Source organism: Chenopodium album, chromosome 17, assembly GCF_948465745.1.
Source record: "Chenopodium album chromosome 17, dcCheAlbu1.1, whole genome shotgun sequence".
NCBI lineage: Eukaryota > Viridiplantae > Streptophyta > Magnoliopsida > Caryophyllales > Amaranthaceae > Chenopodium > Chenopodium album.
This window is the reverse complement of record NC_137850.1, coordinates 395,138-420,822: the sequence shown is the minus strand read 5'-3', so window position 1 is coordinate 420,822 and position 25,685 is coordinate 395,138. Positions and strand designations below refer to the sequence as shown.

The 25,685-nt window shown below is 33.6% G+C and overlaps 3 protein-coding genes across 3 annotated transcripts; 1 reads left to right on the top strand and 2 right to left on the bottom strand.

Annotated features, from left to right (window-relative positions):
- Positions 1-617: 617 nt before the first annotated feature.
- Positions 618-11,991, bottom strand: LOC145589308 (phytochrome-associated serine/threonine-protein phosphatase). The gene is made up of 10 exons (XM_081645828.1): positions 11,641-11,991; positions 10,007-10,153; positions 9,837-9,904; positions 7,719-7,776; positions 3,590-3,700; positions 2,929-2,979; positions 2,430-2,573; positions 2,260-2,355; positions 2,086-2,157; positions 618-962 (listed from the first exon to the last, which is right to left on the bottom strand). Exons 1-10 carry the CDS (start codon positions 11,719-11,721, stop codon positions 879-881), a joined length of 912 nt encoding a protein of 303 aa, XP_081501954.1. The 5' UTR covers positions 11,722-11,991; the 3' UTR covers positions 618-878.
- Positions 11,992-14,734: 2,743 nt separating this feature from the next.
- LOC145590187 (uncharacterized) lies at positions 14,735-18,016 on the top strand. The gene is made up of 4 exons (XM_081646942.1): positions 14,735-15,018; positions 15,115-15,168; positions 16,465-16,587; positions 17,879-18,016. Exons 1-4 carry the CDS (start codon positions 14,968-14,970, stop codon positions 18,014-18,016), a joined length of 366 nt encoding a protein of 121 aa, XP_081503068.1. The 5' UTR covers positions 14,735-14,967.
- Positions 18,017-20,029: 2,013 nt separating this feature from the next.
- LOC145589307 (uncharacterized) lies at positions 20,030-25,405 on the bottom strand. The gene is made up of 3 exons (XM_081645827.1): positions 25,274-25,405; positions 23,877-25,026; positions 20,030-20,389 (listed from the first exon to the last, which is right to left on the bottom strand). Coding segments are annotated over exons 2-3 (1,143 nt in total). The 5' UTR covers positions 25,019-25,026; positions 25,274-25,405; the 3' UTR covers positions 20,030-20,388.
- Positions 25,406-25,685: the final 280 nt, after the last annotated feature.

The following is a 25,685-nucleotide window of genomic DNA, read 5'->3' as shown; positions in this document are numbered from 1 at the left end:
CAAAAAAAATGAAAAAGAAACGCCTAGAATTTTCGAAAGTTCAGGGGAGAAACGCTTGGAGTTTTCATTTCTCCCCTGAGATTTCGAGAATTCCATGCATTTTACTGAATATCTTAGGCGTTTAGCCTCCGTACAATTTTTTTTAAAAAAAAAAACACGTCTTTCAATCCAAGTGATGACCTTTGTTGGAAGGAGAGAATGTTAGATCGACTTAGAAGGTGCAAACGGAATACACGTTAGGGCATATTCGTCCATTAATGATTTAAATGCGAGCGTTACCTGGTAAAATGCGAGCATCGTTTAACAACTCCGCCATGTTTTAATTATCCATTACTTGGTACGCAGTAACTCAGTAAGAGGGAATAAGTCTCTTAATGAGTAGTATTCATATGACAATTTTATGCAGCTATGCTAAAATATCAATCAATAAATAAATAGCTTAAACTATGCTAATAGTTCCCCTTTTGGCTTTTGAGTAGTTAATTAAGGGCAGCTCTAACAGAGCTGCATAAATATATAATCACTCAACAGTTCACACTCCCCAGCAACTATGTTTCGGTATCATTTAAACTTCAGCAAATGAAATATTTTTCATTATTTTATATGCAATCTAAAACTTTGATAAAGAAACATCAATAGATTAGAAAAATGATGCAAATATACCACTAGAAACAAGAAAACATATGATCTGAGTTATCACAAAGCATGACTTAACAAGAGGGCATTTTTTTCTGGCGCGATTAAAGCATTTACTGACAGAAATGTAACATGAATGAGCCAGCATTACCAAGAATTCATACCCCTTCCTAAAAATTATAAACTTGAAAAATCAGATCAATTAATAATTATACAAGTCTTTGAATACTGAGAGAGAATGTCTATAAGAAATATGGAACCCCTGTTCTCGGCCCCCTCATCTGATTGTTCTCTTCTGTCTCCGTAAAGAACTTCACCTCCCTCTCCTGTAACACATGAAGAATTACACTTTAAACTGTGCTTCCATTACAGACAGCAACAACATTTAAAAAAAAAAAGATAGCTTCTACATAAGTTGATTTAGAAAGAGGAATGCATAAGACCAGAAAATGAGAACTATTAAATTTTAAACCATGCATTTTACATATAGACAATATGACTGCGTCAAATAATTAGCCAAGAATAATGTAATCCAACAAACAGTCACATCCAGCAATCATGAAACTGTATCACCTACATTCCCCATGATTCAACCTACTGGTTGTGACTTACATTTTTTAGTTAACACTAGGCAATCCTCGCAATCCCATTAAATCTAGACGCCAAATTCTCCTTTACATAACAGGCAACTTGATAGTCCAGAAGATCCCAACGTCATACAAGATTCTAGAGACACCCCTGGTATCTTTTGGGACTTGCAATAAGAGGTCAGATTTGCTAATGCAAAAATTCTTCCAATACATGAATCACAAAGAGATCAAGGTTCATGTTGAGGAGTTGCATGAAACTAAATTATAAAAAAGGACAAGCTCATAAGATGATTTAAACCATGAAGCGTGGACAAGACTGCTGCTTTAGACAGCAAAGAGGAATTATATGACAGTCCATATCAAGTGAAGCCATCAAAGAACAAAAGCACTAGAATTTCATGGCTTCACTTCCAATTGAAGGGGCTTCTCTGAGAAATTTAAGAGAGAAATTTCAGACTTACATACTATTTGTGGCCCATCTCTCTCGATATTACCCAAATAGTAAGCTTAACAATCAATGATAATTTGTACGTAAAAAGTTGGAAAATAGCCGCAGATATATATTTTTTATAATTGTCTAGCTCTTTTTCTGTGTTCTTTTATCTTTCGGAAAAAAATTTCTGGTAATTGTACGGGTCATTCCTGCATGTGTTTTCTTGTTGACTGTTCTCTTGAGGTTATATAAAATCAGGCAAGTATCTCCCAACAAGAAAATAGATTAAAAATAATGAGAAGAAAAGAACCAACATGAGAAAAAGGAAGGGCAATCATTTCAGATGACCACAAGTCAACACAATAATGCAGTACTCCAGTGGAGAAAAATAAATAAATAAAGGTTACGCCGTTACGCCTAACTCACCATATTGTCATTAAAACTCAAAATTGAAGCAACATTCCCACAACGGTAACAGTAATTTGGTGCAGACCACACCTGTTAAATCAAAAGCCAAATCCTTCAACAGAATTGCAATCATTTAAAAAAAAAAAAGAAAAAAAAAAAATTATGAATAAGGAATTGAAGCAGCAAATTTACCGTTACAAGGCCCTTATCTTGAAACATGTACTTGAGACCTTCTTGTACAAGCTGATGAGCTCGACAAACTAAATCAAGATTGTTTATGTGGTTGAACTGCGCATTTAGAATTATACAGCTTAGTACATTTATCAAACAAACTGTTCAGAGTATAATAAAAAAAGACATGCCTCAGTTGTCACTCTAGATCCAAAAAGCCACCCTGCACCACGAGGACTGACAGCCCATGTCTCAATATCTTCAGGATCACTCCACATAAGGTCACAAAATGGCCCTTCATGAGGAATTTCACAATTTCGTTCAATAACCCTTATCTGCTTATTGACAAGTCAAAAAAAAGAAGTGCAATCAAAATTTAGCTCACTATGAACAAATTTATGATCATAAGCTCATGCATCTGTACAACAAAAAAAAAAGAGGGGGGGGGGGGGTGTTGTAATGCCAGTTTGGGATAAAAAAAAAAATCAAAATTTCCTTAAAACTAATGGTAAATGAAATTTATTGCAAAAAGAAACTTGAATATCTACTAGTTAAAATAAAAACAAACAATAATAAATAATCACATTTAGAATATCAGAGTTATTGAACATTTTGCAATGTATACAAAAAATGCCCACAACAACAGCATATTGCAGGATGACATTGAAGCTACAAGCACAGTGACAGAACCTGATCAATCGTTCGAATATCAGGTGAAAGACCACCATGAACACATAGCACCTGCAAGATCAAACTGAGATGATTAGCCAAGAGAGGAAGGACAGGGTACACAGGTTCTCAGAGTAGTATTTGTGTCAAAGGTTTCCAAAAAAAAAAATCCAAGATCAAATGATACGACAGGAAAAAGTTTAAAGAAGATTGTAAAAAAGACAGTCAAATACTCTCAGCCTATTCACACGTATTTTCTCCAGAGGTTTTAGCTGCAGGCTGCAGCATTTGACTTTTACACGATTCACACATTCTACTCAGAAAATTTTAGGTGAATTATACTTTAGCAATGTGAGATCTTGTTAGGTGTGCCTAAACACATAATTTGAAATCAACAACTTTTTCATATTCTTTACTCACTGGTATTTAAAGAAACGGTTGAAAAATGCATTGGCAAGCTTGAAAATATGACGGTTGCAACTAAAAAAACAAAGGAAGTGTGAAGAAAAACCAGTGCATGATGCTTCAGTAAAAAACAAAAAAAAAAACAAAACACAAAAAAAGTCTCCACCTACTATTGACAAAGATGATCTTACTGCAACTTCATCCATTGACCTCCTAACCAGAAATGGATTCTACTACCATTACACCAAGAGTAAGATGAAAGGAAAAAAAAACTTACAGTTCCATTTATAATTGCTGAGAGAGTCAGATAATCAAAGACATCTGTGCAATATCTCCATGCATTGGCATTTCCATACTTCCTCTGGCACTCATCATAAAACCCATATACCTGGAAAAAAAAGAGGTCATTATTCCATAAATTAAACAAACCTACACACTCACCTATCCTGCAATAGTCAGGAGAAAGGTGTCCCGATTACAACTTTAAGGAATCATCAGAAGTACATAAAGTAGAGACTTAAATTCTTGAGGTTATTACAACACACTTAAACATTTAAAACTTTAATCATTCTATATTGGTGCCCCATATCAAGCATGGGCTTAAAATTCTGTTAATAAGAAAAATACAATTTTTCTATATTTGAATATTATTTTTTTTAGGAATATTTGACAGGTAATTTAATAAAAAGGGATGATTATACATTTATACACGGTAAATTATCTCAAATATATCCGTGTTACGCAGATAGTAAGATATGGAACGTTTAACAAACAATAATTGCCGTAATATTTTCATGTTTTTATAATATACAACTTCTACTGTGTATTCCGTACTTGTCGAATTACATAGAGGGATACTAGGTATGTAAGGGGCATGCCAAGTGTTTCCTTGCGGATCTATTTGACTTCATATATAGACTATTGCTTATGATGACATCTTCACAAAATAAAGTCTCAAGACCTTCACAGTGGATATAATTAAAACTCACAACATTAATAAATGGAGTACAAATGAAAACTATACTTTCGTAATTGAAATTTCAGGTAAATAACAGATACTCCAAAGTACGCACACGAAATTTAAAAATATTCATATCCCTGCATCTCTCTACACCAGAAATATAAATGGACTTGCCCCAATTTATCATAGTGAGAAACAAAAATTGTTTCTCATATGGTATTTTCGTAAATAAACCAACAACTTTATCCAATCACCATCAATTATGGAGCCCACAATAATGAAAAAGTTGTTAAGTTATTTACGAAAATGCCATGTGAGAAACAATTTTAGTTTCTCATCATGAGAAACTTGTATTTACCCAATATAAATAGCCTATCATTCCACTAAAAATACAACCAAAAGCTGCAGAATACCACTCATAAAAAGACTGCCTTTTTCCTAAAGGAATAACTTCATCAACAGAGAGCACATCAACACTTTTCTTAAGCGTGCCAACAGCTCAATACCAAAGTAAGGAAGACATTAAATAAACAACAATGATATTTCCCACCACCACCAGAAAAGACTAAGAAGAAACAGAGGAAATATGCCTCACCTAGTTAGTTTCCAAAAGTATATCTACGGCACTAGATGTTACACCTAGTGGGTAACATTAAGCTTATTCAGATTACAATACATTATACCACAGGTACCGTCTTTACTCAATGCAACCAAAATCATAACTTATGGAACACACAAATCAAGGCAAAAGCACTGCCAGTCTAGTTGCATTTTATTAAGTCTAATGTAATAGACTAACATAAGGAAGGGTAATATTGGTAGTCTAGTACTATTAGGTTAGAGTCTTTAGCTTTAGTATGAATAGATAGAGGATAGAAAGTAGAAGGCAGGCAGAAATTTGATATGAACCTTTTGGAGAGTTCTGGCCTAAAGCCATTTTGGAGAGTTGTGAGCTAAACTCACTTTTGAAGATTGATAGCCTTAAGCTATTAAATTGTCGTCTGTAACCCTTTCACAATTATCAATCAATTTAAAGCTTTCACCTTTATTAATTTGCTATTTAAAATCCGAAATCAGTGTTGTTACACTGACGTTGCTGGGTGACCGAACTCAGTCCATTACATCTAATGATTTGAAAAGCCTTCCATACTCAAACTTGAGTGCTTACCAGTTTTACCTGTCCAGATCACTAAGTAGATATTTGAGTCCAATGAAAATGGGCATGAATTGGGACAATCGATTACAGAAATTGTGATATTTGAATACATCTGACAGTATTCAAAGAGATGGGAACAAGGGATGATAATATATGAGCTTATAAATCAAAGGTTACCATCTAAGGCCAGGTAGATTTATTTCTTTAGAATTCTTTAAAAAAGTGATAGGTATTTTCATCTAAAATAAGAAAAATACTCAAGTTGCAGATTACCAGCAGTGCACAGATGGTTTAACAGAAATTAAGTGAAAAATAACAGTTTAGCAGAAATTAAGTAAAAAAAAAAAAAAAAAAAAGGTGGAGGCAAAATGTATTGTGTCCTTTCTACATCCCAAAAGATAACAACATCAAGTAGCACTAACCTTATTTCTGACAAATTAATCCTGCATAAATACTATATTAGAAATAATTGACAGGGGCTTTAACTTTCAATATTGATTCCTATTTCCTTCCACACAAGAGCCTTATGGGCAGCAAAAGCTCTGCTTTGCTGCAGGGAAACTTCACTTAACCTACAAATCCCTCCTAAATGTGTAGGTTAAGTGATTCCTGAGATGCCTCCACTTTCAAATCATTACATCATGGCAGTTTTCAAAGATATAAGCCACATTGTAAATGTCAAAGAAGCAGGGGAAAATGACAAAAACAAAAGTCTTTGACCACTACAAAGCTAAAAAAAAAAATATTCTCCAGATAAAGAGCTTGCCCACTTACTAGACATCGAAAATAAATAGTTCTTCAATCACAAGCACTGATAGCAGCAAATAACTGAAAAAACAAGCATTACTTCAAACTAATCAATACCCTTAACTTCGTTTAAATTAATATCTTACATTGACATTTTCTTATATAAAGGTCTCGGTTTCATGAGAGGACAAGGAACAAAAAAGGTAACTTGTTACAATGTCATTTCTCCAGACTACTATAAATATCTCAAATTTGATGAGTTTAAAATGTCAACTCAGTAACAAAATAATGACAAAAATAAATGGTCACTCAAATGATAGATCTGACAAAGTAAACGTACAGTCTCCATCAATGTAGTCCAGCCACATTCGCATCTATTATATACAGATGATGAAAACCAATAATATACTACGGTACTACCCGGTTGTCACCCACATACATAGAAGGCATATCATACTTACTGTTGAATAAATGAGGTCAACAATTTCTCATGTGTCCTCTATTTTTCTCAAGAGACAAGTCCACATCCCACATCACCGATTAATTTCCTCTCACGCACAAGTTTATCTATTTATAACACGAGCCATTTCTTCATATATATCAACAAAGACTGATTGAATTTTCAGGCTATGTATTTTTCACCTACAAACTCCAAGCTTATCTGATCTAAACTTACCAACTTATTGGCCCTAACATAAACTTACTTTTAGACTTATTAGCCTAAACAAATTTAAATAATCATAACCTAGAACATTTTTCGAGGAATAAAAAGAGGCCTCAACACCTCCAAATCATCATACTAAGCAGATTTACTTGAGCAATACACATTATTTATTTTTTTTGCACGAAGCGCTCCAAAAGAAACTTAAGAGTGAAAAGAGAAGGAAGTATAATATGCAAGAGGGAAAAAGTTTGCAAAACAAGGCTCAAAGTAAGTGGATGAAAAAGAAAGGGAAAATAAAAAGATGAACAATCATGTCATGTCCTCGAAACATATATTCTCCCTCCACCCTGCCCAATACCATGCCATATTTTCCTCAATCCTCAATAGACTCATATTACTCTCAATCACCCACCACCAAGCTTTCTTAGGTCTTTCCCTAACCCACACAATTTCATCAGTTTGCTCACTTTATAAGCCCTCCTAACCAGTGCATCACTTGATCTCCATCTTACATGGCCAAACCACCTAAGTGATTCTCCCTCACTTTCCCACTCCTTAATTTTCAACAAATATTATATAAAGTTGGATGATATACATTGAGACAAATCTAACACAACCCCACATGATCATGTTTTTTCTCATGTATATGTGAATAGTGCCCAAAGAACGTGTCAGCTGGTATGAAACAAAGGAACCAAGGAAGTAAAGTTTTAATCAAATAAAAAGGAACTTCACCAACTCATGTCTCAATAAAACATCAATATAAAAAACAAGAGAATCTGAATGGAAAATAAGGAGAAGGGGAAATAGTCATGCAAAATTGCAAATGACGCAAACGGAGAAGAAGGATGTTAGAGCAGCATATGTCGGAAACCTACCTGAGTAAGCTGCCTGCTTTCATGATTTCCACGCAAAAGAGTAATGTTCGCAGGATACCTGGCAAAAGAGAAGAATGCATAGTTGCAACAAATATGAGTTAAGTATAACTTATAAAGTACTAAATAACCTAATAATATTGGTAACTAAGAGAAAAGGCAGTAGGGTACATAAGAAAAATTTTCAAAGGGATGATTCATATCTGTTGTCAAATTATGGCACATGTATATAAATTCTAGCGACAACAGTATACATAAGATAGAGATAGCAAAGTTATTCAGAATCCACTCCCAAGCAGAAGCTTAATCATATCACTAAATCATGATGAAATTATGTGAAATACAGCCATCAATCCATCATCTCCTCATGCCAGAAAAAGAGATTTTAAGAAAATAAAAATTAAATAAAATTCAACAAATAATTATGCACATTTTTCAACAACATATGAACTTCCTCAGTTCCTAACGAAACAGATTCTGCTGAATTTTGGTTAGAAATCTTTAGTTAGTGCCAAAAATTAAGGATGGACACAGCAATAATTAAATGAAAATGATAATTAAATATAATAACACTAAGCAACACACTGATTTTGTCATTAATCCCAAAATATAAACCAATTTAAGCAATATATTTAATGCTTATAGTTAGCTCTTAGGGTTGTATGCATCAAAACCAACAACTAAATGTTACTTTCAGTTTCAATCACTTGAAGCAAGTTCACAAAACAATGGCACAATTGTTATGCAAAACCATCATGAATGTCAATGTCATAGAGCATAAAGCACTCAAAGTTTTATATGAGATACTGATCGTCCTAATAGTGCCAATAAGGAATATGACCACCAGATCCTCAATAGCTGTTAGCTGTCTACAACACTCTACTAACCTTACATGCCAGATCCAGTAAGGATTGTACAGGCCAGCTAACCATGATTACAATAATACTGGGAAACGAGATAGGATATTGGTGCCAATAAGTTGGCCCCTAACATACATTCGCAATCCAGGCTCTTCTTCAATGCAAACAATAGTTTTTCACCAGTAACAAACGGAATCGTAACCCATAATGCAATTTATCCAGCCAAAATAAGTTGGCTTAGGAGCTCTCTCGATTTGTAATTAACATAGCTCATACAACACTAGATGACTAGATACAGCCTAATTCTAAAAGTCCATTCTCTGAACAATTATTTTCTTGAAGACAACAGATAGAGTGTCGTTCACATTCATTCACAAGGTCTTCATAGTTATAAATTACCTTCTCCGGCAATGACAGATAAAAGTGTTGTTCATGGAAACTACAATTGAAGTGCAATCAAATCATCGCCATAAAACATAAACTTCACCCAAACAATTCCAGGAGACTGGTAGTTTCAGGTTCTCAGCAATCAAAATCAGTACGATTATCATCAATCTACGTATAAATCCAACAATGATGAGTGATCCAAAATCTCACAAAACTTGCCAATTTTATACAAATCCAGAATAATTCCCTGGTGAAGGGTAAAGAGACCAAGCAAAAACTATAGTGACACAATAATCACTAACGGGTGAAGGACTTGGTGTTTATGAGCATAATGACTTCATTCCATTCACGATCTAAACATCTGGTTGCTTCTACACTGCATAATGTGGTTTCCTCACAACAAATGCTTCAGGATTAATATACACCTGTTAGTGACAATAACGAAGACCTTTATCCGTTTCATGAGAGAGATCATATACGACAGTTCAACACTATTTAGACTCCTACCTGCCTCTTCAAAGATTATGATTCTTCTAATATAGTACCTAAATAACTCAAGTTGACTGTGAACTTGCTCTTAACATAATGGCAATTAGTCAATCAAACAAACACCATACATTTAGTCATGTATTTTAGTCTTCCCCAAGAAAAGGTCTGCATCCAAAACCTGCTAATTTTTGCACATCTCTATACGTAAAGGTCCTAAACCACTAAGACCATCTAGTTCAAAGATCACAGATAGAAGACATGATAGTGAAATGGAGCAAAAGCAAAAATCCAATAAAAAGATCCACAAGCATTAGTTTTAGTTTAGCAAGAAGAACAAAGTTAAGTTAATTATAAAATCCATATGCATAACAGATTTAAGGCATACCTAGCTTTAAGAAGCAAAAGGATGGTAAACACTTCAAGACTATTGTAGCCTCGGTCAACAAAATCTCCCTGACAAAGGATTTGAGATTTTAGGTCAATAGAGCCAAGCAAGAAGGGAACAAATGTTGACAATCACACAAGCATAGCAATATTAATATATATAACTAGTACCATAAATATGTAATTGGTCTCTGGAACATGACCTCCAGTCTGGAAAAGCTTCATTAAATCATGGAATTGGCCATGGATGTCACCACAGACAGTGACTGGACTATTGACTGGCTGAACGTTTGACTCCTCAATAAGTATCTCTTTTACCTGATACATTCCAAATATGGGTATACGCAAAGAAATGATCAGTAAGATCAGATAATAGACAATTTATGAGCTCTGACAGAAACCGAACCTGCTCAGATGATACATGGAAAAAACAGAAAACAAAAGGGTCAAATTTAGCCATAAAGAAGAAAGTGAATGATAGTGACGTAAATATCCTAAGAGCAGACTGCAACAATAGTTTGAGATGGAAAGTCTTCCTAATTCAAAATGCTTTTCTGAAAATCAAGTAGTACCCCACAGATCTATGTAAGGAAAAAAAAAAAAAGCATAAATGTTGTCCAAACACTACATTAATCCTTTCTTAAGCATGGTATCCCTTCGGAAACATGTCTTAAAGACATACATTTAAAATTCACACCAGAATTTCTCAGCATACTAGGCCTGATATCATCAACCCTTCAGGCTGACCATTATCACCCAACGTGTTACTTCTTCCTTACGAATAGCAGATATTGCACTAGACCAGTGTAATTGGAATACGGCATAATAAGCAAGAATTTTCTTAGAAATTCAATTATTGCCATGTTATCATACGAATCATTCTAAAAGTAAGGTCACTACATATATACATTATACAGTAATTTAACTACATGGACACTATCGGGGCTTTTTTTTAATAAATAAATTATTGTCATGATTTTCCTTCCCCTTTTTTTTCCTACTCGAGGATTTCTCTTAATAAAGTATCCGATTAGGAGATCCCAAGCTTTAAAACTTAAAAACCCTGCCACTGCCAACATTCACTATTGCATTAAAGCACACTCTAGAAAATAACTGATTGCAAATAGATGCAGCTACAAAAAAGGTTTGACTGGCAGCTTGCTGCACAAATTCAGAAACCAACTATGTGTAACAACATTGCCATATGCCAATAAATGGCATTCCTTTGTCCGCTTTGTGAAAGGATTAGGGGAACTTCTGCATAAACTTGGCCTAAAATCATTAATATCAACTAATCTCAACATCCATCATCAGATTCATCACTCCAAAGTCCTAAGGAGCAAAAAAATTCACATAGATTGGCATTAGACCAGGCGGTCTCATAAACATAATTTGGGAGTATTGAAATTATACATAGCTTGTACTGTTGCCGCAAAGAGTACACTCCTCAGTCCTCAATCGAAAAACATAATGTCATCGATAATCCTAATTATACCCATTTCCATTCCTCAGAATTTCGCTTGGAAGCAGCAAACCACAACCCGGCCATCTCCAACATTTCTTATTGCATAAATAAATGCAAACTCATGACTTATTGCAAAACCCCAATTCGAAACAAATACATCTATACATCTAAGTATTATCAATACAACAAACTTCCTGTCAATGGAGGTAGAGTGAGACTAGTCTATCAATCATTTCTTCATAAATCCAAAATTACAAAGACAAGTTAAACGCATAAATAGTCAATCAGAAAATCAACAAAAGAGTGAGGAAAGAGAGAGAGAGAGAGGAGGAGAAAATACGTATTCGCAGAGAAGCTGAAGCTCATCTTCGGCTAAATGCTGGCCTTCTTTAACCTTGGCGATCCATTGGTCCAAATCCATTGGTAATAATTGTTGGATTGTTGAATAATCTCAGAAATTTCTACTTTCACAGTCAATCTCTCTCTTAGTATTAGGGTTTTCGTTGTTGAAGCAAATCTGGAGGAAAGAGAAAAAGGGTGTTTCAAAAGAAAAGGCAAAAGAAGAAGAAGAAGATGAAGAGCAGCAGCGCTTGGAAGATCTTTGGAAAACTTTGAAAATAAATTGGGGGTTTTGCCGGCACTAGCACGCCGTAAATAGCCTCATAAACCACCACACCCCCCCTGCTGCACCCTAGATTTAGTACTTGTATTTTGGGTACTCGTCTTATGTTATTATCGTGGCATCCATTCAACAATCAATCAACGGTTGGTTATTGGTTATCAATGACTCGACGTTGATGTGATCCATTCTAGAAATAATATGCGGGTTTAATGATTTATTGATGGTTAATTATTAATCTGTATAACTAGACAAGTGTTTTGACTTGGCTTGAACCCAGATTCAATTTTAATTAATTTTAGATTTATTATGTATAGTTAAAAAACAATAATGAATGTGTTGCAAATAAATTGTTAGATGTCATTTCACTTAAATTTATAAATTTCATCTTCATATATACAATATTGTTATTTATTTATATTTACATGCATCATATTATATTGAATTGGGAGATTTCTTAAGAATTGATAAAAGCTAGAGTGTACTTGTACTAATGCACGGAATATATTTAGGAAAAATAAGTTCATATAATGGTTTATAAGTTTAGATAATCAAGACTAACATTTTACGCACGCGATACAAGCTTGATATTATAATGCATGTAATCACCATTAAGTAATTCATATTTACTTTTTTTAAAAAAATAAAATTCGTATTTAATATTGTAGAACAAATACCCTAGCTGGGTAATTACCTCTTATAGGATTCTATGACAAATGATTAGTTGAAAACTTTTAAAAAATTTAAAAAGATTTGATATTAATTAAATAGTATAAAAATTATCGTCACATAAAAGGTTTAACAAAATTTTAAAGTTTAATGGTATTAGTTTATCATGATTATGGCTTTTAAAAAAATAAAAAAGTAAAAAAATATACAGAGTATGAAAAATCTAATTCTATTAGTCATACACTCTGTATTATTTTTATAGATGCTAAATATATTATTAATAAAAAAGAATTCCAGAACTACTTATAATAATAAGTCATAAATAATTGAATATTGAATATTGTGAGTGTTAATACATAATTAAAATTGTGCTTTAATTAAATTCATGCATTGTGAGATATGGATGAAAATGATAGAATAATTATTGGCATTGGTTGTTGATTTAACAATAACATATAATAAAAAAATATATCAATATTAACTTTTATATGTGGCTGGTCACACAGTGTGGTCAGCTTTCATGGGGTTACTCAATTAATATTATAGAGGTTACTTTGTGAGGGTTTAAGGGGTTACTTAGTTGATAATATAGGGTTACTCTGTGAGTGTTGTAGGCAAGGACGGATCAAGGAATTTTATATAAGGAGAAGAATTAAAGGTTGACTGACTGATTAGCTATTGGAGTCGATCTCTGAACCAATTGTCGCAAAATGCAAGTAAGGAACCAACTTAGCCAAATCAATATACTTATATCTCACTACAATCTAAATTACATATATTTTATTTAGGATCATGGGCCGGACCATTGCCTGGGTGGGGCACCCCTTAGATCCGTCTATGGTTGTTGGGGTTACTTTGTTATTAAAGGGTTATTCAATAAGTATAATAAGAGTTACTTTATCAATGTTATAGGGGTACTTCGTTTTTTTACAAGCGGTCACATGGTGTGGCCAACCGCACAAAAAACGCGTTAAAAAATCCAAATTTGAGACAAAAAAAATTCAATATAATAATGTGAAAAGTTAAATGTTAATGGATTGGTATAGTTATGTAAATGATTTTTTGCTTTCTTATTAGTGGAATAGTTATTCAAAATATTGAAAACTCACATTATTATGCAAGATTTCATTTTTTTAATTTTTTTTTGTTTAGCTTTTAAGGCAATTTAAGTAGTTCAAATGTTGGACACCAACTTTTTACTCCCCTCGCCCTTGGCTTATATAATAGAGATAAATTTACGACTACAATAAATTTTAATAAGGTTGAATAAATTCAAATAAATTTTTATAGTTCAAATAAATGAAAATCAGGTGAATAAAAAACATTCTAAAAAAGTTTCGTAAATTTCATAATTTTGTTACAAGTCGATTACTTGATCCAAAGTATCCGACCCGACGTTTGAACTGGACTTGAAACAATGAGTCGAAACTTGACCCGACTCAGAGTGAAGTTGACCTGTTTTTGACTCAATACCTGATTCAAAAAGTTATCCAATACTTGAAGTGACCCGACTCTTTTTTTTATCAGAGATAAGTCAAGTTAAACCATAATTAGCTAACCAATTCACCACATAAATAGCTTCATTGTTTGTGCAAAGCCATAAAAAAGGTGTCTTGTTTCATTGAAAAAAAGCTTAAGGTCATGTTTATTTCATCTTATTTTTACTTATTTTAGATAAAACCAGAAAAAAAAAAGTTCATATTAAAGCAAAAAAAAAAAGTTTTGACATAATTTATCGTTTTATGTGTGGTTTTTTTATCACAAAATATCTTTAATTTCGTAATGAAAAAAGTTATGAAAATTAAGTAATCAATAAAATACACATTATTATGAATCTAACAAGACCTCATTTTCTAATAGATTAGCGTACACATATAAAGGTAATATTGAGTCAAATCAGACAATCAGATCAGATCAAAAAATATAAATTTAATAAGCAAAAATAAGATAAACTAAATAAGCACTAATTCAATGGTGCACGGTGGTGACAATGGGTAAAAATATTGAGGAAATCCAAGTTAATAAGACTGAAATAATTGATATATCAGGAGTATAGCGGTCATATTAGACTTATAAGTTAGGGGTGATTTTATAATTTCATCATTTTTCCCCCTCAATTAAAGTTGCAAATTGCGACATGAATTTGTATACAAGGCTTTTTGACGAGGGCAACCTCAAATATATTGGGAGTAAATTCGTTAATTGAAATTGAATTTTTTTTTTGACGAGAAATTGAAAAGGTTTAATTAGTCTCAAATGAATCTTGAATATTGAACATAAAGGCCGTCGGTCGCACCACCCAAATACTCTTAAATAATTTTCCAAAGCTACGACACCTGAAAACCGATTGAGGCTAGCATCGAAGAGAGAGATTAGAGAATGGAGGGATCTTCAACTTCTGCTCTCAATTCCTCTAATATCGGATTTCAGGTGGCCTTCTTCCTCTTTAATTTTTCTTCAATTTTACAATTTTATTTGTTTATTAATTTTTAATCCCTAACTCTTCAAATTGTAAATTATTCTCAGTTGTTGAAGAAGCATGGTTGGAAGGAAGGAACTGGTCTTGGTGCTTCTCAACAGGTTCTTCTTTTTCTCTCATACTTCCAGTTTTTTCAAATTTTTTATTTTTAAAAAATAAATAATTTTAGGGCTTTTTTTGAACTCTATCAAATATGAATTTCGAGTTTAAAAGAAAACTAGATGAATTACTAAATGAGAGAATAGATTTAAGAGTTGCATTATTTGAAGTTTCACCTTGAAAACTATGTACGAATTATAGTGTATATATGTATTTTTGTTTACTCTGATTTTTGTTTGCACAAAACCTTAGGTTTACTGTGGAAAGACTTAATTTTACTACTTAGATTGCCAAGTTGTGAATTACTCCTTCGCTTTGAAATTAAATTGGCATGTTGGAAGAGAGAGGAGCGTTTTTTTTAATGCTATGCAGTATGCACACATAAATACGCAATGAGCGGTTGCTAGATACAAAGCATTACGGAGTACTCCGTATGGATGTTTGATTTTGTCAATTTTTATTGATATTTTCAACTCAAAAATTTAACTACGAAGTATATTAATAGTGCGTAGATATTCTAGGACAGATATTAGATAATACAGATGTGGATAAGGGATTAAGGGTAATGCTGTCTATTTTATCACTAGGTATTGATCAGTTATAGTATAGTGGAGTTTGAGGGGATGTTCTCTTTATTGTGGGGATGCATTCATTGTCTGTTGCTAATTTTCGACTTGTTTTCTTTTCCTCGACATAGTTGATTTTCTTTCTCTTTGTATTGTTGTATACTTGTATATTATTTCTGTGTTATTTGTTTGCACGATGTTGAATATTTTGTTGAGCTTGTTCTTTTTCTTTCCTATCTGAATCTTCATACCCAAATATTCATGTGTGTGTGTGTGTTTTTTTTTAGTTGTGTTGGAGCCAAGTTCTAATTGAGGAATGGATCAATATAAAACAAGAGATTTGAAATATTTGTTAAATTCATGGATTATTTTGCTTTATGAGCTTTTGAAGCCTTCTGTGTTTTTCCCTTTGAATTGACTCACTCTATGAATATAGTGGTTATTGAACATGATTTTGTATCATACAAAGTATTTGGTTGCATTTTGGGTGCCATATTGTACCGAACCCCATTCAGGACCTTAGCATACTTTTTCTTGTGTATGCCATAACGAAATATGGTAAAAGACTACAACCGGCATCTCTCATAAAATTTATGGGTAGAGGCTTATATGTATTGGTTTGAATTGTAAATACCTGTTTATCTATCTGTTTCACGCTGTGCATGTATCTGCTTGTAGTTTTGAAAATCAAAATATAATGTTGTCTTAATTGGTGATCTATGGCGTTAACAGGGTAGGTTGGAGCCTGTAAAAACATATGTTAAAAGGAACAAAAGAGGTTTAGGGGCGGAAAAGTGGAAAAAGAAGGCTTTGCAATCATCCACTACAACCACCTCTGGAGAGAAGGAGAAAACTGTAAGTTTCACCTGCTTCTTTTACAGAACTCAATCCTGTGTTGTTGCTGTCAACTAAATTTTTAGCTTATTACTTTTATTTTTTCGAATATGGAGAATTCCGGGATGGAATTGTGTGATTGTCGAAATCATAAACAAAGAGGATATAGTTTCCTTTTTTCTTTTTTTAAAGAGTAGGAGATTATTGCTTAGTTTCCTTTATATATATGACGTACAAGTAGTAGTGAATATGGTTTCCTTTGTGTTTTAATATTTTTTTTGAAATTTTGTTGTTCTTGTAGTGTATTTACTTTTTATTGCTTGATGATTTCTCATTGTTCAGCTCTTCATTTGGGGTTGTCGATGAAGTTATCGCTTTTTAAGAAAACCAATTATTATCTTTACTATTGTGATTACTGCTTTAGGATTGAAATTTTAAAATAAAGAGGATTTCGTTGACTTTTCCGATTTTCCCTTTAGCAGATGATGTGATGCATGAACTTTGTTTACTATTTGGTTAGAACAAGCTCAACTATATTATATATGCGAAGTTATGGTTTTGTTGTGCACTTTTGTTCAAGCTCCACCTGCAATTTTCTTGCAATATTATTTACCTGCATTTCTACAACCTTTCTTTGCCACCAAGATTGTTATCTATCCCAAGTCTACCGATTATGTGAACATGTGAGGTCCTGAGTAGTGTGGTCATTATCTGTGTTTCTTGAGCTGGTGGACAAGGATTGGTTGTGGAGGTGGATTCTGTATTACCATGCCATATTCTGGTGTGTATATTTTTGAGTCAGATTTAAATTGCCTTCGAGTAGTATTCTCAAGGTCCTATTATTTTTGGTCAGATTGAATCATTAAGGTTGCGTGGTGAAGTAAACTCCTCAACCCTCATTATTGAATCATATATTTTATTAAGTAGCTGAATAAGCTATGCCCTCTTTGTAGTTGCACAAAATGCGACTCCATGACACTTCTACTTTTGCGCTGCCTGTTATGTTATGGGAGACAATCCTCATTGTTCAGAGTAGGAATTTTCTATTGAGTATTTGCATTGGGTTTTGCTCTTTTTTTTTTTTCAATTATGCTGTTTGGAAATGCATGTAATCTGTGGAATACAGTACTATGAAAATGTCGCCTTGAGTGGGGACGCAGAAGGGGGGGAGGGGAAACTGCTGGTGGTGCTGTGTAACTACTGAGTATCGCTTAATATTGATTAATTAATTTATTAATTGGTTGTGGGCCTTAGTCCAATCCTTAGATCATCGAGTCCTCTCTCTTGCTAATTCTGTTGCTATTTGTGACAGGAGAAAATGTCAAAAAAGGAGAAAGCACTCTCTAAAAGGGTGCGAAAAATGCTGGATGAAGAAAAGCGCCAGCAAGAGAATGAAGTTCGTCGAGCATTAAGAGTTTTGGCCAGAGAATGTCTGACATTGGGTCATTAGGACAACTAATTGCATGCCCTTAATTGTTGGCGATACCATGTACATGTCTTCTTTCTTGCAACAGCGCTTGGAAGATCTCTGGGAAACTTTGAAAATAATTGGGGGTCTTGCCTGCACTTGCACGCCGTAAATAGCCTCACAACCCACACACCCACCTGCTGCACCCTAGATTAGTACCAAGTACTTGTATTTTGGGTACTCGTCTTATGTTATAATTGTCGCACTCGATGCTGATGTGACCTACAAATATTTGTACAATTATAGTATTGATAGGTAGGATTAATGATTTAATGAGGGTCAATTGTTGTATATATGGGAATTTTTTATTCATATATTCTAAATTTTAAATCAAATGTTCTAAATTATATTTATATATTTTAAGTTATATAAATAAAATATTTTAAATTTTTACTCACATGTTTTAATTCTTAAATCAAATGTTCTAAATTATTACTCATTTATTCTAAATTTTTCCACAAATGTTCTAAATTTTAGATTAGTTTTCATATAAGTATGGGTTCTCACATATGGATCTATTCTTACCGTAGATTTGAGATTCAATGAGAAGTTTCTTAAAATAAAAATAGATAAATGTGTATATATTTTGAACTAAATGTGTATATATTATCTATTAAATATGCAAATTTGATTTTCAACCTGCTACATATTTTTACAATCTGAAAAAACGAAAATTTATGCACATTATACACAAAAAAATAGGCACATTGAATTTTAGTCAATTTTTTTTGCACATTTAGTTAAAAAAAAATATGCACATTCAGTATAAAATATATGCACATAAAATCCTTCTCATCTTTCTCATTTTTAGGAACTTTTCATTTAGCCCTAAAAATCTATATACTTCCTCCGTTTTTGTTAGTTGCATCATTTTGGTTTTTATGGACTCCTAGGCAATTTTTGGAGTAAAGAGATGTAAAAATTGATAAATAAGACTCATATGGTTGGAGAGAGATAGATAGAATTTTTAAACTAGGAAGGAAAGTGATGCATCTAAATTGAAACTTTCTTAATTAGAAAGTGATGCAAATAAACGGAGGAAGTATATTATAATATTTTGGACTGGAAGATTTCTTAAGCATTGATAAAAAAAAAAAATCCAATATTATCGTTAGTGTCTACTATTTAAAGGGAAATTCATTTACTCCATGTGTCATACTTCCCCCGGTTTTTTTTTAAGTATATCATTTTGACTGTCGCAACGTTTTATCAAGGTGAGTTGGATAGAGTAAAATATTGTAGAAGTAGAGTTTATTGAGAAATTAAAAATTAAAGAAAAGAGATACTGGGATAATAGTTTATTACTAAAAAGTAAGGAATGTGAGAGGAGAAAAATAAGAAATCACATATTGATGGAGAAAGAAGAAAGTACCAATTGTTCGACAAATTTTGGAAATACTCATTCAGCAGATATATCCTAATAAAACTGGCCAAAATGTAGTGCCTATTATACAATCTGCCTATGAACAACATTGTAAACAAGTTCAGATTAGAAAGTTGGATCTTATTTTGTTGCTCGCGATATTAATGTTAAAATATTATGCGTGTTTTTGAAGGATCATGTATACTTTGAAATTCGTCTAGACTTGTACGAAGTATTTTTTCCCTGTCTGATAATACATTTTTATCAGTAATGAGTTGATGACAGAATTGCACTCTTATTACCTTTTTTATTCTAGGGATCTGCAAACCTTAATTTATTGCATCTATATGCAAGTCGGCCATGATCCAGATTATAGATATTTTTTTATATAATAAATAGATTCAAATATTCTCCGTATGTAAATAGAGAACATAATGATAGCAATTTCTTAATCGATCTGATTATGTTTCATAATTTCATTTTTACCTATATATGGCTATATGATGCTCTTAAAGTAAGCTTGCCCCAAGCCGGCCAAACAGTTGCTTTGAATCAGATTATAGGTAGATTTTCTATATAAATAGGTTTCAGTTGTATGTAAATAGAGTATATAACGATGACATTTTTCAATCAATAACTAAAGTCCATTTTACTAAATTGGAAGTGGAGCCAAACTGCCAAAGCTTAATTTAGTGTAGCAAGCCGAAACTAGTTACCAATAATGAGCCAAATCCCAAAGTTCACTGATACTATTAAACAACATAGACCCATAACCATTAGAGTACTTAATGCACGCCCAGTGACACAAATGATATATAAATAAACTTAACTAAATAACATTAGCCTAAAGAAAATCTGATCTTGCTCATATAAAAAGCTCAAGGCAGAACAAAAGCCAAAAAGCACAACTAACGCCCTTTCACAGTCCAGCAGCATTAACAGTACGTGCACAAAATGCAGGTGACAGGAGCTACTGATCATCAAGAACTACCCTGTAACATGTTAAAAATCATCTAGTTAGCTTCAACTACCATCAAATGTCTCAACCCTGTTGCACCACAACGCCGAGGAAACATAACAATGACAATCAACAAGAAACCAGAATGTTTGAACAACTAAATACGAAGTAGAATAAATGCTGAGCAATGCAACTATGCCTAGGGGTTGACTTTTTGTTGAACAATTTCTCAACCATATGCCTCTACATTTCGAACAGCCATAATCTTTGACTAGAAATTATATGGAATGAATACACGTATACAGCCTGCTCGTTTATCTGAGGCCGTGTATTCCCTTCAACCTTCCTTCTCTATATTAATCGTCTCCACTTCAGATACAGCGGAAGTAAGAGAATCCAACAGCTGACATGAGTTTCGAGTTCACCACAAATATCCAATAGGTAACAGAACTAAGTAAATGAGGCAATGTATAGGTAGATAGGTTATTCAATTAGATATTTCTTCCCCAATATAGCCCCCACTCTTGATTCAACTAAAGTAAAAGGGCGCTATAGCTGACACATAACTTTCAAATTGCACCACGAGGATCCAATAGGTAATAGAGCTTCTAAAACGATTAAGGAAAAAGATAGCTGAAACCTGCTCCTCATAGCAAAGCACACCAGAGATTGTAAAAACAGATGAAGCTCTAATCGAAGCTACTAGCTAGCTAACCATAATTAGATGAAAATAGTCATTCAGAATGATTGTCCTCGTCTAAACTTGTCTAAGTTGACATAGATCAATGCAATAATTGCAAGTCACATACAATTTCTTATCACGCATCAATTGCACATTCATGAAATTGATCTAAAATCCACAAAAGCCTAACTAGTCGTTCTCTCCTTCACCCCTTTCTTGCCCCTCAGACATGGTACTCACTTCTTTCAATGATACTACTAACAATATATGAAGTGGCAACAACTATCTTCACTCCGTACTTCCCTCCCCATACTATTTACGGGTTACCTACCCCTGTTTGCCAATAGAAGGGAAAGGAAATAAGTAGAGGATCAAAAATTAAAAATAAAAAAAAATAAAATTCATGTACAATTAGGCACTAAGGTACATAACCTTATGCCATAATGTTTTGTTATTTACTGTTTTGGGTTTTATGTTATCTAAGCTTTTCTAAACTATATTTTTTCCTTTTTCTATTTTTTTTGGAAATTTCTAACATTGATAATGAGATCTACCAAAAATAAGATCATATTAGGGATGAGCTCCTAACAAAATAATTAATACTCTCATAGTTGATGTCCATGTTATATTGACAGCGTGGTTATTAAAATCTTTATTCGATCCTACAATACAAAACTATGAGATCGATCCGAATGGTAAGATTTGTAGGATAAAATTTAGGAGTGGTAGGATCTTAATACGATCTTACAATTTTACAATTCTATGATCCGATCCTACATTTAAAGATGATTTGAGAAGTTAATTAATTTTTACATATGAAGTTAATTAATTAGGAGTGGTTATTAATTTTTTTTTATCAAGTATTTTGTAGTTCATATACACATTAGTTTAAAGTATTCATTCATAGCTACTAAATAAACACAATTCAAAGAAATTCACATAATTTTGTCCATCTATAACTTGACGTCAATCATAGTTAAAACCTTATTTTGACAACCTTGCACATAATTTATCAATTAATTATTGTAGTTAAATGAATGTCGAAAGCAAAGTAATTGTTTTTAGTATTGAAAGTAGAAAAACATAACTTTAAGTCAAAATGTAGTGTACTTTTTTTTGCTTGTAAGTACGATCCTATGATCAAATTTTATTGATTCGATCCCACCCCTTGATTGACATCCAAATTCATCCACTTTTTCACTTCATACTTCCTAGGGTACATACTACATATGTACATATTTTGTCTCGGATACTTGCACTATTTGTAGAATTATAGTTCACACATTATCAAGTTTCAACGTAGATAGATCAAGTGATAACCTAGTGTATGCTAGCAATGTGTTATTAAGTACAAAATTGACAATACAACATGCAATTGAATTCATATGGATTTAGAGACCACATTAGCATGTGGACATCAGCAATAACCCAAACTATGGAGTGTCTTCTCAAATTAATCCTAACTATTTTTTAACTATGATTAATCCTAATTATACAATAACCCTTCCCTAAATAGTCTACCATCATAGGCAACTTAAAGAACCGGTAAAAAAAAATCTAGTGGGTTACCTTACTAAATGATATTCCTCTCCCTCTCAACTAAAACCCGGTTGAAAAAATAAACATTCATCCCTCGTCACTTTCCTCTGCCATTGTTAACCCTTCTCTATTTGGAAATTAATGGTGATGCTAGCAATTGCCATATGTTACCCATTTCAGTTACCAATTGTCATTTGCTTCCCATATTAGTTTGTTGTCAATAACGAGTTCAATCAATTAAGAGTTCAATTTGCAGCAAGATTTTCTGAAATTGTGGTAATTACGGATATGATTAGTTGCGATAATGGTAAGATGCAGTGCCAATTGTTGTTTATTATGCGTTAATTTAGTTTTGGGACTTTAATCTGCGTTTTTTTCTTAATATATTTCGTTGTGTTGGTAATCTGTGTCTTTAATTGCAGTTTTTTTTTCTTTTCTTAATTGCGATGGTAATAGTGATGATATGCAGACCTTGAGTATGAGTAAAAATAATCTTGAGTTGACATTATAATTTAATTGCTAAATGTAGGGAGTTGGAGAAGTTGTTACCGTTAAAATGTGGCATGGTGGGATGTTTAAGAAGAGGAAGTTTGTATTAATATATGTAGGAGGGCAATGTATGAACTTCGAAGTAGACACAGACGAACTTTCTGAGACATTTGAAGTGGGGTTGAAGAGAGTATAAACAGATGATGAAGTTAGAACCATGAGCTCAATTGCTATGGCTATGAGGTCCATATGTGTAGATGTGACTCAGTTGGGCTGCTTCCTTGAGTACAATGTCCAACAAACTACTTAAGAAGAAATAAAAAAAAATAAAAAAATAAAAAAAAAAGGAAAAGTAGAAAGAAATTAACTCCTAAAAGAGCCCCTACTTTGACGGTTGTCGGAATGTTGTGATGACATTTCACAATGTTTCCCGACGCGAGGGATCTTGTATTTGGAGTTACACCTAGAAGAGCTTTGTTTAGAGAAGATGGGACAATAAGGGGAAAAAATAAGGGAGGCAGGAAGGATTATCTAAGAATAAAGGAGAAAAAAGAAATTGAAGATTAATGGAGGTATAATCCATGGATAGGTATAAAGACGGAAGTTTTTTGAATTTCTATGAAAATTAAAGGCGATACAAAAAAATCAAACAAATCTTCAAATTAAATTATAGAGCATGTACAATCACGTTTTAGCAACAATGAACATGAATTTGCAACAGCACAAGGTCAACAAGCCAAAGAGAATATGAAAAGAAACAACCAATTTATGCATATAAGAGAGAGTTGAGAAGAGGGATGAGGGTACTCACTAAAGCGGGAGGAAGTCAAGCACTTGGTAAGTGGATAAAATTTCATATGAGCGGGTATAAAGGGGAGTGAGGGTTATGGTGGAACCACAACGCTCCGCTTTAAACTTGAAGAAGAGAAGAGTGGTGTTGGTAGGTAAGCTACGATCACATCGATCACCACCTGGAACAGTCGGCACTACAGGCGAGTAAACGGCCAAGCACAAGATTTTGTTGGTGTCGTCTAGACAAAACAGCGAATCAAACCTGAAGGTACAATCATCTACAGAGAAATCTTTTTCAATAACCCGAGTGGACCACTGCACGTCAAACCACTTTGCGGTGGCAACCTCGTATGCATGAACAAGATTGCGAAGTTTATGGGCATGAAGATAGAGGACACCATCAAGAAGTGCAGCATCCTGTACTCTGTCCCAATCAGAGACATTGGAGTCTAGACATTTCCATGTACCAGCACAAGTACCATGAGTGGGAGGATAAAAGGCATAGAGGGAAGACGAGGAACGCTGACCGTCATTCAAGTGAATTAGAATGCGATTGTTGGTAGGGTCCGGAATCACTGGCATAGATGGACTACAATCCACCAGTTTGGGAGGCAAAGGGCCAAGCGACTTCCAGGGGCCATGGGGCACACCATTGGTGGTATCGACATGAAGAACCTTTGGAGCAAGGACATTTCCAATGCAGTAGACATCCCCATTAAGGCAGGTGTAGTTGTATTCATTTGGATCATTGATCGGAGCTGGGCCCCACGTCCCAACAACACCAACACCAACACCAACACCAAAATGTAAGTGAGACGCGCCCACGTAATAATTCAATTGAGAATCGGGTAGGGGTGATGATATTTCAGTCAGACCACCAAAGATGAAGATGGACTGACCCAAAGCCACCATTTCACCAACCCTCGCAGCCCTTCGCAGTGATGGTAAACAATAATGATATATTTTGTCCAGCTTCAGATCCACTATGTGGAATTCTTCTCGTCTAAAGATTTTTTCAACCATATTACCATCTTCGTTTTGGTATTGTACCTTATCTTCAATATTGTTCAATGACCGCACCAGAATCTTTCTTTCAATTCCTTGTTCAATACTCTGACACTTCCTTTGAGTTGACCCACCACCTCTTCTCCTCCGTCCCATTTTTTCCCCTAATCATAACACAAACACAACTAGTTTATTACATCACATAAAATTCAAATTAACATCAAACATAAACATCACCCACTCATCATGATCTTTCTAGATTATCACATCACATAAAATCAAACAACCGAAGAATTAATTAATTTTATAATCCATAATTTCACATCAAAACAATCATCGAATACAGAAATTCATCAAACATATGCTACAATCGACCTGATAAATTATTTCAGAGAGAATTAGGAATCATACCTGAGAAAGAGAGATAGAGAAACAGAGACAGAGAAGGAAATTGGGGACTTTTGATTAAACGGTGAGATGAATGAAACCCTAAGATTTTTCATTATTTCATTTACTTGTATTTTTCTACCCTTTATATTGCGGAGCATCCGGTACTGTAGCAAATGAATAGTGTCCGGACGGAATTGCCCTTCATGTGCCACGTCAGCTTCCTCTACTTTTTTTTTTTTTTTTGAAGAAACCGTTAGTCGGACAATTTTATTAAATCATATCAATTTCCGCCAAAGTAAGAAAGTTTTGGGGGAAATCGTTAAACCATACATACGGAGATTCACTTGTACTATGTCTAGCAATCAAGTGTGCTAAGGTATTACCCGATCTACGGACATGACTACATTTAAAGAAATAAAAAACTTCTTTCAAT

Bases quoted from the DNA above. Each gene is read 5' to 3' on its own strand.
- LOC145589308 (XM_081645828.1), bottom strand. From the start codon at position 11,721: ATGGATTTGGACCAATGGATCGCCAAGGTTAAAGAAGGCCAGCATTTA. The intron at 3,701-7,718 runs GTAGGTTTCCGA...TTTTTTTTCCAG, and splicing joins AAAGCAGGCAGCTTACTCAG to GTATATGGGTTTTATGATGA. The intron at 2,356-2,429 runs GCATGTCTTTTT...CTAAATGCGCAG, and splicing joins GATCTAGAGTGACAACTGAG to TTCAACCACATAAACAATCT.
- LOC145590187 (XM_081646942.1), top strand. From the start codon at position 14,968: ATGGAGGGATCTTCAACTTCTGCTCTCAATTCCTCTAATATCGGATTT. The intron at 15,019-15,114 runs GTGGCCTTCTTC...AATTATTCTCAG, and splicing joins CCTCTAATATCGGATTTCAG to TTGTTGAAGAAGCATGGTTG. The intron at 15,169-16,464 runs GTTCTTCTTTTT...TGGCGTTAACAG, and splicing joins GTCTTGGTGCTTCTCAACAG to GGTAGGTTGGAGCCTGTAAA.
- LOC145589307 (XM_081645827.1), bottom strand. From the start codon at position 25,018: ATGGGACGGAGGAGAAGAGGTGGTGGGTCAACTCAAAGGAAGTGTCAG.